This window comes from Hippoglossus hippoglossus, chromosome 24, assembly GCF_009819705.1.
Source record: "Hippoglossus hippoglossus isolate fHipHip1 chromosome 24, fHipHip1.pri, whole genome shotgun sequence".
NCBI lineage: Eukaryota > Metazoa > Chordata > Actinopteri > Pleuronectiformes > Pleuronectidae > Hippoglossus > Hippoglossus hippoglossus.
Window position 1 is genome coordinate 2,840,401 of NC_047174.1, and position 18,151 is coordinate 2,858,551.

General features: G+C 42.3%; 1 protein-coding gene across 2 annotated transcripts in view; it reads right to left on the reverse strand.

The window, feature by feature from the left end:
- The window catches only part of tbc1d32 (TBC1 domain family, member 32), a 56,677-nt gene that overhangs the window by 12,284 nt on the left and 26,242 nt on the right, over positions 1 to 18,151 (reverse strand). For both annotated transcript variants that reach the window (XR_004613270.1, XM_034579979.1), the window contains exons 26-33: positions 17,535 to 17,628; positions 17,320 to 17,445; positions 14,590 to 14,673; positions 9,680 to 9,749; positions 6,897 to 7,012; positions 6,028 to 6,182; positions 4,684 to 4,824; positions 803 to 991 (exon numbers count right to left, since the gene is read on the reverse strand). Coding sequence is in view for 1 of the 2 variants with exons in the window: in XM_034579979.1 (XP_034435870.1) it covers positions 803 to 991; positions 4,684 to 4,824; positions 6,028 to 6,182; positions 6,897 to 7,012; positions 9,680 to 9,749; positions 14,590 to 14,673; positions 17,320 to 17,445; positions 17,535 to 17,628 (975 nt within the window). In the remaining variant the exon portion in view is untranslated. The remainder of the gene's footprint in view (positions 1 to 802; positions 992 to 4,683; positions 4,825 to 6,027; positions 6,183 to 6,896; positions 7,013 to 9,679; positions 9,750 to 14,589; positions 14,674 to 17,319; positions 17,446 to 17,534; positions 17,629 to 18,151) is intronic.

An 18,151-nucleotide genomic window follows, 5' to 3' on the forward strand; every position in this document is an offset into this window, starting at 1 on the left:
GACGAGGGCTTCATGTCAGGCCGCGTCTCACTCACAATCTGGCGTTTTAATGCTGCCTGGGACATCAGCAACAGTCGACATCTATCAGGCTTTGACTTTAGACCTTTCGTGAAATCCTTGGGGCCACTCGGCGCTTCAGCTTTCACCCGATTCACCGAGCAAAACTTATTTCAGGGAGACGTATACTTCTATACTTCTAGAAACAGGCTTATTTTCTGTTTTTGGGTGGTGCAATACACACCACAGGGGGAGGTTGTGCGGACAAATTCAAAAAGTAGATTTTTTATTCATAAAGGATGTGAATCATGGATGACTGACGAATATAAAAGAGTTTTACAGCAGCGACTGCTGAACTCTTCACATATAAAAATGTAGATGTTTGAGCCGTAGCCCAAATAACAAAGTGTAGCTGCAGAGGAGATGGTTCAGGATAAGAGGCCATTCAGAGGTAGCATCTAATGAAACGTGGATGAAAGCCGCATCACTTTCACTGCTGACCTGCGCTCGCTGCATTTAGATTTCTCTTTGTGCTGCAGACAATACACGTCACCAGTAAAGTTGTAAATGTTAAACTGAGGTGAATGTATTGAGAAGTTTGACTGCTGTTAACATGGTGGAGGAGCTGCATTCAATTTGTTTCTTTTTTACCAGTTCCTAAGGTTTTCTGGGCCTTTCATTAAAAATCATTTACGCATCTGCACATTGTCCCCATTTACAGCGACAAATCACAATTTTTGAGATTGAAGGTTTACTTTTGGATGTATAAGGATGTTCTGTTTAATAAAACCTGCTGACGTCTCACCTTGAGGAAGATCTGCAGCTCCTGGGACTGTGTGTGCCGCAGAATCTCCGGCTGCAGGTGTTTGAAAATGGCGACGCACAGGTAAACCTGGTAGTCGGGGCCCATCACCACACAGGTGGAGACGTAGTGGCAGATTTCTGTCCAGTCCAGATAGTTCCAGAAACACTGCGTCAGCCAGTGGAGGCACATCTGTGGAAAGAAGGATGAAAATGTTTTATACTCATTACAAACTTCTCTGTGGCCGAGTCTCAATAAGTTACATCTAATACAGGGCAAAGAAATGATGACTCAGAATAATCCGAGAGTTTTTTGTTCAGTCATCACATTTCTAATAGTGTCTTCCTGACATCTTGCATGTTTAACGAGCATAAATACACATTTACATCTTTTTAATATGTAGGAAGTGATGCTCTGGTTTGTTGCTTCTAAACTTTCTCTGTCTCTCTCCTCAGTATAATCGATGTTGCAGCACTGCTGTGTAGTTTCCTTTTTTTTTTTGTCGTGTTCATAAAACGATTGCATCTGCAGCTTCGGCAACTTGTGCATCGCCCGTGTATTCAGAAAAACAAATGAAATGCATCATTAAAAATTCATCGCAAGTCAACTGGCAGTAAATATAGGAATTTCAATACATTCACGAGTGAATTTCACGCTTCAGAGACACAAGTCGGACCAGAAAAGTCGACCCGGTGCGTTAAGATAGTCGAGCAGGGGAAAGGAACTGAGCAGACAGATACAGACTCGGTGGACACACACACACACACAGACACACACACACACACACAGACACACACACAGAGGCTGGGATGCAGTGGATGCCGCCGGTTGCCAGTTTTTAAATTGTATATTTCACGGAGAACCACTTAGATGTAGGATATTAAAGAAAACCCTCCTCGCCTCATTAGCAGCGTTCTGTTAATCGTCAGGCGTCGTTCACATGGAAACATGATGTAACACAGCTTGTTTTACAGAGTGAACTTCATGTCAAGTTTTACTTATGTATACATTTCCACATTAAAGGTTTATGGACAAGACTGAGTCGCTAATAAAGCTGCCAGATAAAAGAATGGTTCAATTACAATAACACTGGTGATGCTCTGTTCTCCTTTAAGAGTGTGTCTGAGGTTCACGATTTATTTACTCAATCTGCCGACTCTGCCTCGTCAGCTTCTCTGAAACAATCTCTCTGGAAACACGTTGGAATAAGTCACATTGCCTAAGTTTGGGGTGAGATTCGGGGCAAACAGGCAGGTTTAGTCACCGTTTTTTCTTCCTTCGGGGAACATGCACGTGGGTAAATGTTCATGGACGGTTCTCAGTTGCTGTTGAAATATATTTAGACTGGTCAAAAGTGGGGGGGGGGGGGCAACAAATTAGCCCCAAATTAAAGCTGAGCTGGTAGAAAGTGTAGTAAACAGACAACGTGGTGAAAGTCGCTCAGGAGTGAAAAGCCTCAGAGGGAAGCAGCATCAGTTCACTGGTCGCTGGGATCTTCTTTGGTTTTGGCAGAACTCTGCTGTTCCTGATGATGATGATGATGATGATGATGATTTCACCACAATCTGCAGCTTTGAATCTGATGGAGCTTCCCCCCCCTCCCTCAGATTCTGCTTTCCAATCACTCAACAGACAACACACAGTGCGCACGCTGGGTTTTAACTAATTGTCATGGAAATAATTAGCCACTGTGTTGACTAATGACACACGTCTGCTCAAACGTACAAACGAGCAGCACTTAGGCACCATAAACATATTAGATTATCCCCACCCCACCCCCCCCCACCCCGCCTCGGCTCGACTATTATGAAAATACCAACATCTTAATTTGTGTGCTGTTTTAAAAACAGGGAACGACTGGATCCCTGCCGCCCGTCGGTTTGAAACCCTCGGGCAGAAACACGAGGCACCACACTGTACTCTCTGTGACTTTAAATCCCCCCCGAGGTGTTTTTCTAAGTGCAGCTCTTTTTCTGAATGTGCTTCTCTCTGTTGTTGTTGTTGTGTTGTTGTGTTGTTCCTGCGAGTTAAAGCTCAGCGGCCAAAAGGTGAGTGCGACTGTGTTTTCTTCACTTCGTCTTCATTCTGCTATAAACAGGCTTTAGAGCTGTGACTAATCTGAGCGGGTCGGGTCACAGCAGCCAGAGAATCTGCCTCTGTGAGCGAAACACGGAATAATCTCAGACATAATTCAATGCTGATATTCAGAAGCTTTCAGTTTAATATTATTGTCATGTGATCATGTATGTTCCTCCAAATACAAATTAATAAAAGTTATAATATACATCTTGAAGTTTTTGTTTTTAATTTCTGTTTTGTTGGATGTTGAGATTAAATATTTGCACTAAACATCACATTTTTTGAATAATTTATAGTTTTACATTCAGTTGACTTACTGTATTCCAACATGTATCGATACAGACAAATGTTTTAATGTCATTCATGTCTTGACGTCATATTCCAATGCCCTGTGCTACTATTAACACCATGGCAACAACTATTCATACTTTAACCTGCACTTTATAGTACATACATAAAGATTTATAGAATAAATGATAGAGGGATTCATGAAGCCAACAGATAGCAGAGTAATCAGGAATTCAAATCATTCACATCCCTCCGCTCATTCATTGGGTGAATTCTAATTAACTCTTTGAATCAGTGGATGAAAACCTGTGACTGTTCAGTGACATGAAGTATTTCTGAAGCTCAGTGTGGAGAACGAGGACCACAAATATATAAAATAAAAGCGTTTTTTCCTATTCAAGACCCGAGCTGCACACAGGATTGTTCCCGTGCTTCAGATTATGTATCCTTCCTGTCACACGCCCTCCTATTGTCAGAGAGTCTGACTGTCTCGGATGTTTGAACATCTGGTGAATAATGCTCCATTTTTCCACTGCTGCTTTGTGAGACTTTCAAAAACCTCAGAATAGATTTTTCTTTCTTCCCCGACTGAAGAAGACCAGGTGCCGATTATCGCCTTGAAGAGCAAAGTGCTGAGCTGAATGTTAACTCATCGCTACGCCCCCGAGACGCCGAGTTCAGATCTTTTGATGCTAATGCGGCGAGTCTTGTGAGTCGTCCTCGCCGCCGCGCAATGTGCCAGCCTCAACTGTCAAATGCCGGCATGCGGAAGACAGGATGAAACATAAGAGGATTCAAGGTGAAAAACGTTTTTCCTCTGCCTCGACGTGAGAAAAGAATTTAAAGTGGCGAGGAGCAAATATCTAACTGATATTTTACTGTCATAAAAACACAGAAAACTGATTAAATGTCAAAGCTGGATTTGTTTTTTTTTACATTAAAATGAATTCAAAGCTGAATAAGAAGAGAAATGTTTCAAACCCTTCGCTAACAAAGGTCGTTTAACCGGTTCTCGTTGATGCCATCGATTAAATATTCAAACAGCAACACTGATGTCACGTCTTTGTGTTGTGGCTGATGAAATGTTCACTCCTCTCTATTCCCTCCATTAGCAGTCATGTCTGTGCTGTGTTGATCTGAAGAGGCTCAGAAAATGGAAATTAGAATAAAAAGACACTAAGATTTAAATATTTGATTAAAGCGAAGCAGTCTAGACCCAAACTATTGACTTCAAACTTCAGTTTAACTTTTTTTCCGTGGGTGTGGATTCCTGTTTGAATAATGCATCGGGTTTAGCTGCGTGATTCGTACAAAGCTTAACACAATATGGCAGAAACAAATCTTCATGGACACAATTAAAATCCTCTGTGAGTCCAAAGTGGTTTTTTCAAACGAATTCAGAAGATGTGACGACAGTGTGGAATTTCTCAAACACTGGTAGAATTCATTTTTACACAATATATCCTGTGTTATGGACAATTACGGAGCGAAAAGAAACTATTCTCTAGAGGTGATACCTGTGACGGGGTGAAACCCGACATCCTGAACGCCGAGTGGACCAGAGGAACCTCGACCTTCAGCAGCATCTCCACGTAATGAGCCGTACACCAGTAGACGGGGGGGATTCCTGACTCAGCTGCTTCCACAGCGACGTGCACCTGTCACCATAAACACAAAGGCATTTCATCTTGATCCTGGAAACAACTGTTGGAGTCATTGAGATAAATCTCTTTAAATGCCGTTTGTGGATTCTTAGTTGACGGAGAAGGAAAAACATGAAATAAAGATAAAACGGCCCCGACTTCGTTCTGAGTAACGCAAACAGAACCAGCTCTGTGTGCACATACAGGTGTTTGTGTGTGTGTCTGTGTGTGTGTTAATCATTTGTGCCCTTTCTGTTTTCTGCCCTATTGACTAAATCGACCACACAGCGCAGACGGAGGGTAACTGGCAATGTGGAGAAATTCACCAGCTGCATCAGGAACACAGAGCATGTAACACACGTTCAGTCGAGTCCAATTGAGCTGTAATTGATTCAGAGGCTACAGAGACGACGAGATGACAGAGGTGGGGATAATGACAGTAAAACTTCATCTCAGCACCTCGGCTCCCCCCCCCCCTGCAATCTGGACCGATTGAAAGTAGACTTCATTTTGGACTTCTTCCCCTCAGTCGAACTATTCATTTGACTCCCCCGCCGTCCGCCACCGCTCATTTGTCTCCATCTCAGTCTCGCTCGTCTTTCTCGGCTCAGCAAACGACTCTTGAAAAATGAAAACCGCGGCGTCGAGTCGTTGCGAATGAATATTGTTACGATTCATCACCATCTTCATTCGTCTGTGTTTTCTTCGCAGTGATAGTTGAAATGCTGACTATGAGAAAAAGTTGGGATTTAAACGAGGACTTTTAAAGGGGTCCCTCTTTAGGTATCACAGGTTTTTTCAAGTTTTAGTTTTTGCATCCTTCAGGCCCTTTTAGAAAAATATCATGGATACGGCATCAAAGTCCAATTCTCATCTTTAATTTAAGGAGGTTTATGTCAATATATGAAGCCCTGCATTGGAAATATGGCCTTTAAACACAAATTGCTTAAACTTTACGGGTTCAAGAGTTGAGCTGAGTTACGATTTAGATCAAAGTGGCATTGTCTCTCAATATTAGGATTCAAGAGATTGACATGTGACTGCATGTATTCAGGACACTCTGGGTATTAAGGTCTTTCAAACCTAAACTCTGCCACCATCTCATTTTTCCTCCTATGCTGCAACATTACTGCAAATTTTAAACCCCTCGCTAAGCCCTTTTTTGTCTGCGTCTGAACTCATTGTGCTGTTTTTGTATTTGCATGCCATTATGCTCACGGATGCGTGTATCCCTGCAGGCCAGATGAATGCGGAGGTGAGCAGAGAGGAGAGGCCGAGCAGCAAACGCAGAGATCGCTCCGAATCTCCAGCCATGATGAGGAAAACCGTGGAGGCCAGCCAGTCGTGGCCTGGATAACAATCCTGCTGAGTGACTGGCGGACAGGAGTTAAAGAGCCGAAGGGAACGATTCAGACGCACAACAACGTTAAATAAACATGAAAGTGGTTCATTGGCAATAAAGTAAAACAGACACGTGTGGACTGTAAACTATTTTCATCCTACCTGAAAGGACCCCAGGTTTAAAGAGGAGTAGAAGTGCTGAAGAGTCTGAGCTGGTTGACGTGACAACGGCCTGAACCCTCAATAACAAACACATCCAGTGCAACATCACACACGTGCTCTTTGAAACTGATTGACAGACGAGCCTCATCTATTAATAACACGCTCTGTCAACACATCACTGCTAATGATTAGGAATAATAAATAAAGCAGAATGAGAGTGTTTTCATTTGGCATCGCAGGAAAACACGACACAGGGAAATCTGACTGTGAAAGTACAGACAAAAGTAAACTCTTCCCCCAAAGATCAGCATTTTGTTTTGGGTTTCCCACTTTAACTGTGAACTACTTAAGTTATTTATGGATTTAATTGGGTTGAATAATATAATACAATATTATGTAGAACAATTATCTTTGATTGCAAATCTAATTCTGCTGTTCTATAAGTTAATAGCGCGACCCCCCACCATCACATTGATAACCCAAACCCAGAGGGTACTTAATGACAGGATGCAGAATGTTAAAGCGTGACTACAGCGCCGGTATAAACTGTAGAATGATGCAGACGTGGTCTCTGAAAAGGATACGGAGCTCTGAGGAAGATTTAACTCTCTGAGAGGACAAGAAGATCTTCAGGTGCTTCATGAGCAGCGTCAAGTCGTCCACAGCGTCTTCGTCGAGAAGCTTGAGGTGTCTGCTGTACCTGTGGACACGAGACACAACAATACTTTAGATTTAACATCGAACATTAAGATGAGGTCAAAGGGGATTTAACTCACTGACTGTTGGCACCAGACAGGCAGTGAGCGACAGGTGAGACTGGTCAGACTGGTTGGAGCTCACAGAAACAACAGGTCACTCAGATAACTGCTCTTTACAACTGTGGTGAGCAGAGAAGCTTCTCAGGACGCACAACACGTCCAACCTTGAAAACTTGAAACTTGAAAATTGAAGAGTAGCCTGGTCTGATTAATCTGAATTTTTGATGAGGCTGCAGGTGGTTGGGCATCAACAGCCTGAATCCATGGACTCAGCCTGCCTTGTGTACAGTTCAGAATGGTGGTGGTGGTTTAATATCTCTTTGTGCCTCTTGATCAATGGTTTGAATGGTTTCTTCAAAATCTGAATATCGTTGCCGACCATGTGCATCGTTTGAGCTCCAGTTCACCGTCTTCTAACGGCCACTTCCATCAGAACGCTCCATGACACGACCCTTTCCTCAGACTGGTCCCATGAACATGACAATGAGTTCAATGAGCTCAACATGGACCAGAACTGAGAGACAAGGAAATACCTCGTGCAAATACCCAGAAGCAGCTGTCAAAACTATACTCAACAAGTCGCATTTAGCTGAACAAATCTGACACTTGTAAAGTCGTGGATTAAGTACAGATTTATGTCTTTACAACACTTAATCCAAACAGACACGGTGCTTTGAGTGTAACGCTCTCGTGCTGTGTTATATTGACGCGAAAACTGCCAACATGACACTTTTTATGAGCACGTCCTGAAACTTTTCGGCTACAAAGCTCCTTCAGGGGAAGGCGTCTGCGGAGTTCTATCCACGATGTAATGCAGCAGCAGGGGGTCCTTAAAGACAGGAACGAGCAGAGTGAGATCAGTAACGCCAGTCAGGGGGCCTACTTACGGAAACAGGAAGAAGAGACGGAGGAGAGTATTATGCACAGTGGCTTCATTACAGGGAAAGCAGATCAGCAGGAGAACACTTACACTGCACCTTTGTCAGGTGTGAAGGTCTATACACTCGGAGCAGAGGGGAATAATAACCGTGCGTGCATATGTTTTCTGACGCCTTCAGCATCTAGAGTCAATGTGGACTTAAACGTACACGAGGTGTTGACAGAACAACATCTGGGCTTTCAGCAGCTGGACCAAGGACAGAGAGGACAAGTCTTTGTGTCCTTCACAGTCTCCAACGGCTGATTTAAAGAAAACAGCGAACACCACGTCTTGCTTTTTAGTTTCCCGTCCGTGGGGGAGAAGAGCTTTCTCTATTTCTTCGACAATGACCTTCCCCCCTTTTCAACTTGAGCTCATGAGCTGACTGAGAAATGGAAGCAGAGGTTTAAATATCGGTTAACGGTGGAGCACGGCCGTGGCTCCGTCATGAATGCTCGATTAGATTCAGGAAACTCTAACAGAATTAAGCAGAGGACAGTCACAGCTTTTCAGAAAAAGTTTTAAAAATAACCATAATATGGAAACAGTGGAAATGTTACTTTAAGTAGCAGATTTACATTAACTCTTTGCATGTGTGCACTTAAGCGACAGTTATGTGCCAATATTGCACCATTAGTTTTTGTTTGTGTATCTCAATGATCTCAATCTGTGTGTTCGTAATCAGATTATAAAATGTGTTAAAGAAAACCGCAGATGTGTGATTAGATTTAAAACCGTAAATGCGTATTCAGAATCTGTTTGAGCGTAATCAGATTTGTAAATGTTGCTGTAATCACCACCGACTGCACTTTGTGTTTAGCGCTAATCACCAAATGTTAGCACGCTAACCAGCTAAACTAAGACGAAGAGGACTGTAAACATTACACCTGCGAGACACCAGCATGTTGTCACTGTGAGCGTGACGCATGACGACCGACTCGCGTCTTCACTTAGAGACGAGTGGAGGAGACGGAGGTTTGAAAACAACCGATTAAAGCTGCGTCTACACTGATCAATGCCTAATTATGAAACAGAAATCAATGTGAAGACAAATCTGAACCATAAATATGCTGCAGCTGCATACAAATACAAATTTAGCATAACTTTTTCCAGTATCAAACTGTAGCCAAAGAGATTATCAAAAAATGCATGAAAATGAAACATGAAAAATGCATCACCCACTCGAATGGCACTCGGTAGAGAGCGAACCTCCACCAGTCCCCAAAAGTCCCTTCAAATTCAATCAAGCTGCACCAGATTTCACACACTCAGAGATATCAGTCCCCTAAATATGACTGATTTTTTTCATCAAGATTCATGAATTATTCAGTGGGAACTTGCAGGAAAATGCCCAATCTTGAATCTGTTAAAGAAAGTGTAAAAAGAAAACTGGCTCCACACCAAAATTTCATATTGTTCCTTGAGCCAAAACATATAATTCCACCAAGTTTCATGGAAATCCGTTCAGTTATTTTTGTGTTATGTTGCTTACAATCAAACAGACAGGGGTGAAAACATAACCAGAAATAGTTTTCTTTAAATCGTGGGCACCGCACTTATTTACAAAACCGGTAACAGTTGAATGAAGGAGTTTTTAAATCTCACGGCACGTTCACCAGACCCCAGGCTGCTGCAGTGAGAACGCTGTCTTGATAAATATTAGTTTATGAGCATCAGACACTTTACATACCTGACACATGTGTTGATCCCCAGCTGCTCCACAGACGATAACACCGCGCACCTCACACTCGTCTCCTCTGCTGTAAAAACAGGGCAATTAAAAAGTGAGAGGTAGTTATTATCCAGCAACAGAGGAGATGTGGATGGAGGTTTCACTGAGGTTTCAGCGAAGGGACCCATTACAACAGCGGAGAATCGGCGAAACATGACAACACATCGTGACTTGCGACTTTCGGGGGTACAACAGATGTGACGTGGCGCCAATTAACGTTGTAGCTGCCAGTTTTTTTTTAACGGCGGTAGCTTGGCAGTTAATTGTGATGTTTGCAGGGCAGCGTGGTATCGAGGTGGTAATTTCACTAATGGTCACACATTAGTCATTTCACAGCCTTGATTCGTGGAGTCGTAACTCACGATTTTAGGGGGTATTATTATTATTATGAGTTTTTTTGGAGAGAACGAAAAAAAAAAAAAAAATTACAGTATGAACTTTTGAGCCTTGTGAGAAAGCTCTTTATCTCCGGGCTTAAGGCCCGTGCAGTTGGGGTCCGACTGTGCTGGAAAATACTGGAGCAGTGCAGCTTTAGAACCACACGCCAAAGCTTTGTAACGACTGCGGCGCCATCCCTCTCCAGCTGCTCTCATGGGCTCTTACTTAGCACCATTAAGTGTGTGAAGAATCATAAAAATATATTAGCTTTTTCGGGTTTCCACTTGTAATTGTGTGGAGACAACGATGAATGAAGCAATAACGGCAGGAGGAGTGTGATATTTTGTTTTGGGACATGTTTCCGCTGCTTACTGGCTTTTGGGGGGGGGGGGGAGAACAGAGTGTTATTATATTTCGTGTAATGGATCTCCTGCTTCAGACAGTTTGTGTTGAGATTACGAGGAGAAGTATTATATCCAGGCAGCTTCTGTGGCTGGGAAAACTTCAAATCCAATTTACAGACTAATGGTGCAGAAATGTGCGAGGGAGATGATAATACTCTCGCTGTAATCTACATATCGAGGTGATAATTCAACATTGTTAGCTTCGGGAAAATCAAAGCTGGGCAATTCAGATTAATAACGGGGCATCGAATCTCATATTAATTGAGAGAAAATAGCTTCTGGTGAAGGCATGAAGCCCCACCAGGACATGTAGCTCTGTATTTCCTCTCTCGCCCTTCTCTCCTCACATATTAACATCTCTAAAAACCTCTCGCTGATGGCAATTACTGTCTAATGAAGATGAATGCCTTCTTGTTGTATTTATTTCGTGCCTCCCTCCCTCCTTCCTCTCTCTTCCTGTCTTCCTGTGCCACCAGAGTCTATTTTACAGTTTGTAATAACTATAATCGCGGCCATTTAACTTTTGTTTGAAAAGAGCCACTGTTGAAAGGTGTAATATCGTGAATCTGCAGCTCTGAGTCGATTCTCGGTTTCCACAATCTTTGGAGTCCTCTGTGCGGGAGATAAATGAGAGGAACAGAAAATCTTGAAAATGAAAAAGCCTGCAGAATTAAGGGGCTTAAAGGAGAGCGAGTGATTGCTATCAGACACATTTAGAGGAAATCCTTTAAGATGAGCACACGTCTACAGGGAGCCTGCGCAATCTGGGCACTTAAACACAACGACAATACAGGGTGTGATCCTTAATGATGATCACGCAGCACCTCGTCCACAGCTGCTGGGTTTCCACATCTTAGTCCATTAACACCTCCTCCGTGCTAAATAAGCCACAGTAGACTCCACTTCCTGAAGAAGACCCACTTCTCCCCTCAGCTCCTGTTCGGCTTCCACGATTCAGGACGACAGAGCGCCTCCGAACAAACTTCATCACAATACGGTGCAACAACTGTTCAGCTGCAGGCCGGAGAAAAACTGCTCATTACCCACGTACCATTCAGTCATAACCTCAAACTCGCTCAGGGAAGATGACAAGCATTACTTTCTTATCGTCTTTGATTTATAATAAAGTGTGGCTAAACTACAAATATCAATCCATACTCACATTTCTTTGTCATAAGGGTTTAATAATAACATCTTAGGAACCTCTTGTTTTTAATGTATATAGGCATCAGCCCCATAGAGTCCATATCACTGGGGCTTTACTGTATTGTCACCTTCGCTCTCTGAAAAGAAGCAGCTTGCTCAGCACTAACCACATTACAGAAATTACTGTGGCACATTAAATTAAATTTGACTCCGTCCATTTAATGGACTTTTATGCAAATGCCTGGCCTGTGGTAATAGCTGGTTTCCAACATGATGACAATATTATTAGTGTCAAAAAAACAAGACATTCTTCAATCCAGGTGCAAATAAATGTCTACATTTTTGCTGAAAAATATAATTACATTGAAGCCATGTAGGTTTTTTCATATTACACAAAAGAAAGTGCATGAGTCTAAAGTACCTGGCAAATCACACACAGACAGTAAATCACAGAGTACAGTCACAAGCCTTTGAGAATTAATTGTGACCAGCAAGTGCACTTGGCCAACAGACTGCTTCTATTTAATGCTTTTCTAGACTAATGGACCACTCACACACTACATGGCATTCACCTATACACACACAAATCCATAGACACACACACATTCTGAAATACTCATAATTTGTGTATTTACAAGCGATCAAACAAAATGTAGGGATGATAAAAGACTCTGTCACTTTTAAAGATGTCACCAGTTTCCTGTCTCGTTATTAAAACTCATAATATGGTCTGAGCACCAAGTAAAACTAGATTAAACTAAAGCTTATGACATCTTGTCTGAGCAGATTCATGCATCATCACAAATCTTAGACAGATGAATTTATTCCTCATGTGTTTATTCCTCTTGAGATTGAAGTTTTCAGGGGAAATTCAATATTTTAATATATTTAAAGTGTCCTTTCTATTTCTCACACACACGCACGCACGCACACACCACACACACACACACACACACACCACACACACACACACACACACACACACACACACACACACACACACACACACACACACACACACACACACACACACACACACACACAGCTATTACAATGCCATCTTATATTCCTCCCACCTAATAGCCTGTGAGGAGACCAGGGAGCTGTCGCAGCTCTTGTTGAATTCTACAATCTGCCAGTTACATGTAGCGTGTGTGTGTGTGTGTGTGTGTGTGTGTGCGTGTGCGTAGTGGCCTCTGTGTGTTTGATTGACGTTTTGATGCAGCCTACAGTCTCTCTGCCTACTCGACTGCTCCCATTGTACGGAGACAGCGGACTCGTTTGCTGAGTATTAACCTCTGTCAGTTCAGTGTTCTTCGTTGTGTCTCCTCACCCGTCACAGCCACGAGTCCAGAAGTCAAGTGTATCTCGTTTATTATTCAACCTGCCGGAGCAAATTGTGTCGCTCGAAAACAAAGAGAGCGCATTTCATTCCACTGTTACATCTTAATATCCGGGTGTTTAGCCAAACAGCAGAAAAACATAGATATAATATTTCTGTTTCATACAATATGTGTGATAACTTGACATTTTACACTACTTTAGAAATATCGTGTCTTTACTGTTCAACTTCAACTCCTGAATAGTTTTCCAGGTAAAAGACTCAATAAGTCGTCACTGCAGTCAGTAGTAAATGTGTTAACTATTAGCACTTCATTACCTTCAGGAGGATTCACAAGGTGGATGTTCACTAATTAGCAGCATTTCTCTCCGGCGGCTGCCAGTGTGTGCTCGGGTTCTGCAGCCCACTGGCTACCAAACAAGCCGGCCTACTTAAATTATTAACCTGCTCGATTTGGGAGACATAACAAATTCTTATCCTGCGGTAAGATCTGATCAGATCTGAAGTTTTTCAGCCTGTCCACAGGGACAGTATCCAACCTCCACATAACACTGCAGTAGTGTCAACAACAAACAGCCCAACAGTATTCAGAAGCTTCAACAACCCTCCACCAGCCTCTGTGCTGATATGCTGAGCTTTTAAACCACCTCAATGACCGCCACCAGAGATATCCACCGCTACGGGCAACAGTTTTCTTCTCCTGCCAAAAAAAAAACCCTTCCTTTCTGACATTCTGCCAGAAGCTTTAAGTCCTTCAGACCCCCCTGATAGCAGTGTGCTGATTCAGGAGTCCCTGGAGCTGACGAAGCTGGAACGGCTCCACTAACCTTAACCTTGCAGTGTAGGAAAACTTCCTCTGTAGGTAGAGTTAAGGACCGTGCACGTCAGGGTCAAGTCGTGTTAGTCAAATCTGTTTTTATGGATAAAACTTGCAAACCACACAGTTTCCTCTGAAGGATTAACAATCTGTGAAATAAAGTATAGCCCTTCTCCTCAGATTCTCCATTCAGGTCCTACAGGACAATGTTGTACCTGCACAGCCCCAGCAGATGTTCTCAGGTACATATTGTTATTTTGACTTGTGCAGGAGCTGTTTCTAAACCTGCCTGTCTGGAAATGGACTGTGTGTTTGTACCATGATGATGCTGGTTGGAGCTTTTCTTGTGAAACTGTGAGTAAAGACGTGCTGGGTCGACCTCCCTCGACAACAAGACCTTCTGTGTCCGAGACGCTTCGGGCTCAATTCTATTGATAAAGCTTCAAGGCTGCGTCTTGATCTTTGTCCTGTGATATCATGTCTGTCTCGCTCGACCTCTTGCACCAACGTTGAACGTCAGGAATTGATTTCCACATCTAGAATCATAGCCGGGGATCAGTTCACTATGCACCTTGTCTTCACCTGCCACACATAAACTGTCTTGTACCTATTTTAATGGTACTTTTATAGTCCAGTATATAGCAAAAACAGAAGAGAATACAGAAGTTAGATTTATGTTCCGAACACAAAGCATGTGGCTTCTTCCACTGAGCCACTGCACAGCCTTTGTACGTCTAAATTGTTAATGGAAGAACTGAACGTGTTGCTCGTCTCCACTGACCTTTGTACTGAGCTGCAGAGAAGAAGCGCTCTGCGGCGGAGCTGGAGAGATGGAAGACAACCTTGTCCAGAAGGTCAGCCAGCACTGAGGAGAAAGAAACAGACACATGCGTTAAACTTTGTCCAAGGTAAAACCAATTTACAAATACATCAAACTACTTCTATGACGTTAAAGTCTCTGATGCAACGGATCGTGGCTCAGCTGCAAGAAGCTTGAGTAAACGCTGACAGCGATGCTTTTAGTGTGGTATCACATTGCTATGCAAAGAAACAACCCGCGGTCACCGTAGACCTAATTGTGGAAATGGAAGGAAACCCTCGGGTGCCTGTAAAGGTATTAAATATAATACAGTGCTCTCACTCTACAGTGGCCCAGGAGCAGAGCTGAGACTCTGCAGGACCTGTTTTAAAGAGTCTGCCTCTTACATTGATATTGACTTGAGCTTCATTTCATAGACAGTCAACAGTCGATATTAATATCATTTGCTTTAATGTATATTTGAAAAATCAATTGAATAAGTATTTTCTTTACTGATGTCCCGTATAATGTATAAAATGTATTAATGTATATAATATGGCTGAAATGACTTATTTAGAGTTATATCCAAAACTCTACTGAATATTTTTGTTTTGTATTATGATTTAATGTAATTTAGCTGTGATTATTACAAAACATATTCAGTGTCCTCCTGATGAATTCAGTTTTATGTTCATTTTGAGGCTGAGGTTTTGCAGTCCATTGAATATATATATTGAATATATAAGTGTCCCTTACATTTCTCTTTCTCTTTCTATCATGTTAATATGTAGAGTGACAGCAGCACTTCTGCTTCACTTGAAGCCCTCGAAGTTTCCTTACTTCTATATGTTTAGTATGTGGAATTATTTCATTCATGTGTAACTGCTCATCAGTGTCCATTGATATCCTCGTCCTACTCAGCAGCGGCCCTCGGCTCCGACACAGTTACAGGCTGATTAAATAGGATCTTATCTGGCCCTACAGTCGAAGGGCTCCAGTGTCACCAGAGGAAGATAAGCTAAGTGAAATAGGATGTTTGAAGTCCTGTTCATGCAACTGCTTCACATGCAATAAAGTAATGAATCCCTGTGGAAACACGCCAGAGCAGCCATACGATCATTTCACAAGGCGCCGGTTAATAAAACACAATGTGCTGATCGCAACTTCCAGCAGGACCCAGAATGCAACTGTGCGACTCTGGGCTCCTGTGGAAGCTTCCCATTGACGTGCTGCTGAGGGAGACCAATTAACCAATCAATAGGCTGACGAGATAGGAGGTATTGAACACGCGCACAGTTCTAATCACGAGTGTTTGGATGAAGAGATAGGAGAGTTGATCATTTTTTGTCTTGCAGCCGAATGGAAGACACAAGTGTTAATCACAGCATCTTCATCCGCAGAGCCAGACTTAAGTAAATGTCCAATAAACCGCAGAGGAAGTTAGGATCATTTAGTAGTGAGTCTATAAATGCTACAATTTCCTCCTGTGAATGTTTCTTAAAAAGTAGAGTGCCGGGGTTTTTTGCGTAATTAATGATGTGCCAAGTAAATAAATCTTGATCATAGCCTTCGTGTGAAAAGCCGTAAATGAGCTCTGCAGAGCCGAGTACGGAGGCTTTCACAGGCTGAGCTCAACAGCGTGCTGATGAAAGGAAGCAATCACTGTACAGTGCAATGCATTAATGACGAGATTGTCGTCCCTCCTTCATTTAGATGTATTTTTCCCCCTCCTTGAATCAAAGCCATTTACTCCCACGTGGAAAAGTAGACGTTAGTGCCGTTTTATAGTGGCTGTCAATAGCAGTGATGAGTTCTGAATGGACGTTATATTAACGTAATCTTGGTGAGGAGGTGCGGAGGGTGCACCTGCAGGACCACAGAAGACATCATCAGAATCCCACATGCACTATAGTCAAACTGTATCATGTGGAATCCCATTAATATCCCTGCACACATTATGACAAGTGGCTTTTTAATGTAGGAAATAAAAATAGTTTTTTATCTAAGAATAAGGTGATTAAGCATTTGTATCGTTACATGACAGTTATTTCACAGTTTGCACAATTCTGCATACTCTTGAAAATAAAAACTAATTGTGTGAGGAAAATTTGATAGTTTCCATATATCACAGCAATCCCGTTTATACATCCCTCTTAATAAAACAGGCCTGATGTTGTTTGCCTTTTTTGTGTAACATGTATTGTGTAGAAAGCTGCCATTGTAACTTGGTCAGTGAAGCTGTCTATGAAAGTAGAGTCTCGACTCTGTGGCTCAAGTTCAACAAATCGAGTTACACAGAGCGTGAACATTTGTATAACTTTGGATGATTGTGCCTTTGTGTTGTAAGTATTGATTTCTTAATAAAAGCCTGTGAAACAATTTTCTATCAGTAACTTAACAGTGTCTTTACCAGGTTCAACACCACTTCCTCACTCTTGTATTTAGCTCTTCTTTGCAACTACAATCCTTTATTTCAGTTATTCCTGAGCCTGTATTTTCTTTTATTTATTTCTTCCCAGGCTTTAGTCATCACCACAACTCGTCTGCCTCTGCAGCTGACACTTCTGCTAACCACACATTGCACTTGTAATGACCTATGTGAGACATTAAGGTCTGTTTGTCTGTACAAATGCTACGTTGTGATTGCAAGCGAAGGGAGGAAATCCTGGCTGCCAGGGTAATCCGCAGCTTCCCAGTAAATCGGAAGCTTACCCTTTCCAGTTACGATGCTGGGATCGGAGGTCATGACTCTGCAGTAGTGACGACGGCAGGTCACCATCCAGCTCTCCTCACTCTCTGGGTCTACTGGTGATGCCAGGAATGCACCGATCTCAGAGTCTGCGAACGGAGAATAAAACTAAAGGTGAAAAAAGAATAATCACGATGCACATTACGTTAATATCGGCATCGACCAACATGTGTCTTACCCTGTGAGTGCTGGAGGATCCTCGGTGGGTCTGAGGAGTAGCACTGAGGTGGAGGGCAGCTTGAAAACATGGGCCAGGGATACGGATCGTCACCCTGGAATGAGCAGATTAAAAACCTCAGTGTTATTTATGACCGACGATATTTCACTTGTGGAACTAAAACATATCTATCACATGAAACATGCGATTAAATACCACACGTGACTCGGTGGTGGTGATTAAGATGATTGGTCCTTTTTCAAACCTACATGTTTCATAGTAACATTAATTTCTTTGATTAATTTCTGCTCTGCTCCGGTTGTGTGTGAGTTTGCTGTTTTATTTATTGATGGTGATTATGTCGGATTTGTTAACATTTGTTTGTAATTGAATTCACTGAAAACTCATCAGCATTTTAAAACACTGGAAACTTGTACTGTAGATTAATTCATTAGAGTCATTATTTAGTGCCAGGCTAATAGCAGTTCATCACATCATGTGTTTATTTGTATTTGTTCTCCATCAGTTATTCACGTCTGTTCATTTTTTCCCCTCCTCTCTTCTTTGGAACCCGCTGTTTAGCGTTGCATTCGTTACGCCTGTCACGACTTATTTTTTTAGAACCATAACTTTGGAGT